This window comes from Rhagoletis pomonella, unplaced genomic scaffold (assembly GCF_013731165.1).
Source record: "Rhagoletis pomonella isolate Grant_MI unplaced genomic scaffold, Rhpom_1.0 Rhpom_scaffold_12162, whole genome shotgun sequence".
Classification (NCBI taxonomy): domain Eukaryota; kingdom Metazoa; phylum Arthropoda; class Insecta; order Diptera; family Tephritidae; genus Rhagoletis; species Rhagoletis pomonella.
In genome coordinates, this window is record NW_023470691.1 from 1 (window position 1) to 2,662 (window position 2,662).

General features: G+C 35.5%; 1 protein-coding gene across 1 annotated transcript; it reads left to right on the forward strand.

Moving 5' to 3' along the window:
* The first annotated feature begins 269 nt into the window (after window positions 1–269).
* On the forward strand, window positions 270–2,455 carry LOC118756787 (protein ALP1-like). Its single transcript, XM_036491529.1, has 2 exons — window positions 270–1,020; window positions 1,078–2,455. Exons 1-2 carry the CDS (start codon window positions 675–677, stop codon window positions 1,644–1,646), a joined length of 915 nt encoding a protein of 304 aa, XP_036347422.1. The 5' UTR covers window positions 270–674; the 3' UTR covers window positions 1,647–2,455.
* Window positions 2,456–2,662: the final 207 nt, after the last annotated feature.

A 2,662-nucleotide genomic window follows, 5' to 3' on the forward strand; every position in this document is an offset into this window, starting at 1 on the left:
ACTTTGTGCTTATTCTTACATCGAAATGAGTGGAAGTAGAAAGGTAAAGGCTCTGTTATGCATACTTGGCAGTGCATTGCACATTTAAGCAGTGCATGTGAAACTTTGTGCTGATTATACTTCACACAGCACATACAATATTTCAAAATCAGCTGTTTGCAGCTTACATTAATTTTGCTATTATTTTGATCATTTCAAAATCATAAAATTTTCTCCAAAACCGCAGAGTAAGTGAAATATTAATGAAAATAACTTTAAATTAAATAAATATTATCGCTTGGCGCGCAATATCTATTAATACGTTAAATGTAATACCACTTCCATACGAAGAGATATCGAAATACAATATATTTTCACAGGAGTTAAATCGGCCAGGACATGGATGAATCATTTTTGGATTTGGTTTTCATTAATATTTGCCGACTTCAAAATAAGCGAAAACAATGCAGGCGGAATCGGCCCTGGGCGGTTCATCCCGTTAATAGAGATCGGTTGCCAAATGGGTATTTTAAGAAAGTCTTCTTAAAATCAAAACCCGTTGATAGTAAACTTTTTCTATTAACAAGGATGAACCGTTCAGTGTACAATTTGTTAATCAATTTATTGCGAGCTTTCCTCGAAAAGCCCAAGCAACAAATTAGTGCAGAAGAGCGCCGTGTAATAACGTTAATGTAATGAAATTATTGCTTCGATGCATAAAATGGGCAGAACAACGGTCCGCAACATTGTGTTTGAGACGTGTGAGCTATTATGGACCACCTTATCACCAACATATCTCAGCGAACCGACTACGACTCAATATAAGCATATTGCGGATGATTTTTTTAATCTGTGGAATATCCCAAATTGTGTCGGAGCGGTTGATGGAAAGCACGTTGCCATCATATGTCCTAAAAAACTCTGGCTCGTTGTACTACAACTATAAAAAATTTTATAGTATTGTATTGATGGCAACCTGTGATGCGAAGTATACGTTCACATCAGCCAGTATAGGAAGCTATGGAGGACAAAGTGATGGAGGTTACAGTAAACGGTTTGAAATCTTTTGATATTAAATAATTTTTTTTTTATTTAAAGGTGTTTTCCAACAATCAGCCTTCGGACGTGCTCTTCTAGAGAATAGATTGCCACTACCACCGAAAGCCCCTCTGTGGAATGGAGACACAGAGAATTTCCCACATTTTTTTGTGGGCGATGCTGCGTTTCCTCTCAAGGAAAACTTAATGCGTCCGTACCCTGGCACCCAACTTACTCGAAGCAAGGAAGTTTTCAATTACCGGCTATCGCGAGCTCGCCGCGTAATAGAAAACAGTTTCGGAATTTTAACTGCTCGGTGGCGTGTCCTGCGGCAAGTAATTGACTGTACTCCAGAAAATTGCGAGAAAATTATGTTGGCGTGTTTAGTTCTGCACAACTTTGTGATGCTTAACGATCACAAACGTTGGTATTGCCCAGATCAATATGTGGACGCATATAGCACGGAGCATGGCACAGTAAGTGGAGAATGGCGTAATGAGTTGGAAAGTATTGGTGGTCCATTGCCATCAATAACTTCTTCACGACGCAACGCAACTTCTGCAGCATTTCGTATGAGGGACAGATTGGCGGATTTCTTTTTAAATCAAGGGGCGGTTACATTTCAGTAAAATAAATATAGTTATAAATATATGCATATCGTCGCCTAAGAGAGTAAACTTGTTAACCCTCCACAGAAATTTTTTACCGCAGATAAGAAACTGCTAATATTCTTGTTAGCAAGTGGTTTACTTTATAATACGGTGTACGCATTAGGCGATTTTCCAGCCAATTTTAGAGGCGATTAGTTGAATCAAAAGTTGGCCGCACCCCAAGTTCATTGGAAGCAATTAGTTGAAAGGCCGTTCACACCAGGCGATTTTGCTTTCAACAAAAAGTTACCTGTAAAATCGCCTCACGCGTATAAGCAACACTGCGCTGAAAATTTTCTATGAGGGGTTAACAAATTTACACTCTTAGGCAAATTCATATAATAATGTGCAAATTTCAGATCTCTAAAAACTCGCGTTGATTTTTGAGAACTTTTTTGCTGGCTGTCCTGCGATTTTTTTTTTTCATATAAAACAATTCTGAGTTTTATATGGAAAAAATGCGTAGGATAGTCAGCAAAAAAATTCTAAAAAATCAATGCGAGTTTTTAGTGACTTGAATTCTTTTTCGAAATTCGTATAAAAAAGTTCGAGAGTTTACTGAAACTTTCCAGATTTGTCTTAATTTTTGTACACAGTATCATTCTTGGATTTAAATGGGATTTGCTAAAATATAAGCCAAATCGTAATACAAAATTAACAAAAAATTTTAGCATGTAAAACATTGTGAATATTAACTAAAAAGAGCCGTGCGCTCAATTTGAGGAGTAACTGTATATGTATGTATATTAGACATTAGATTAATATATTTTAACTTTTATCTAAATGAATATTTACAATGGTTTTACATTCCGAAATTGTTTCCTGAATTTTTTACTGCATACGTATGTAAGTATTTATATATATTTTAATGACAGCAATTATTACTAAGCTGCTGTAATTTTTTGTACTTTTTATTTTATTCGTTGTTTCAAACTAAAATAGAACCTTGAAATACAAAAAACATAAAATTTTTCTTTTTTTCAAGCACGTACATA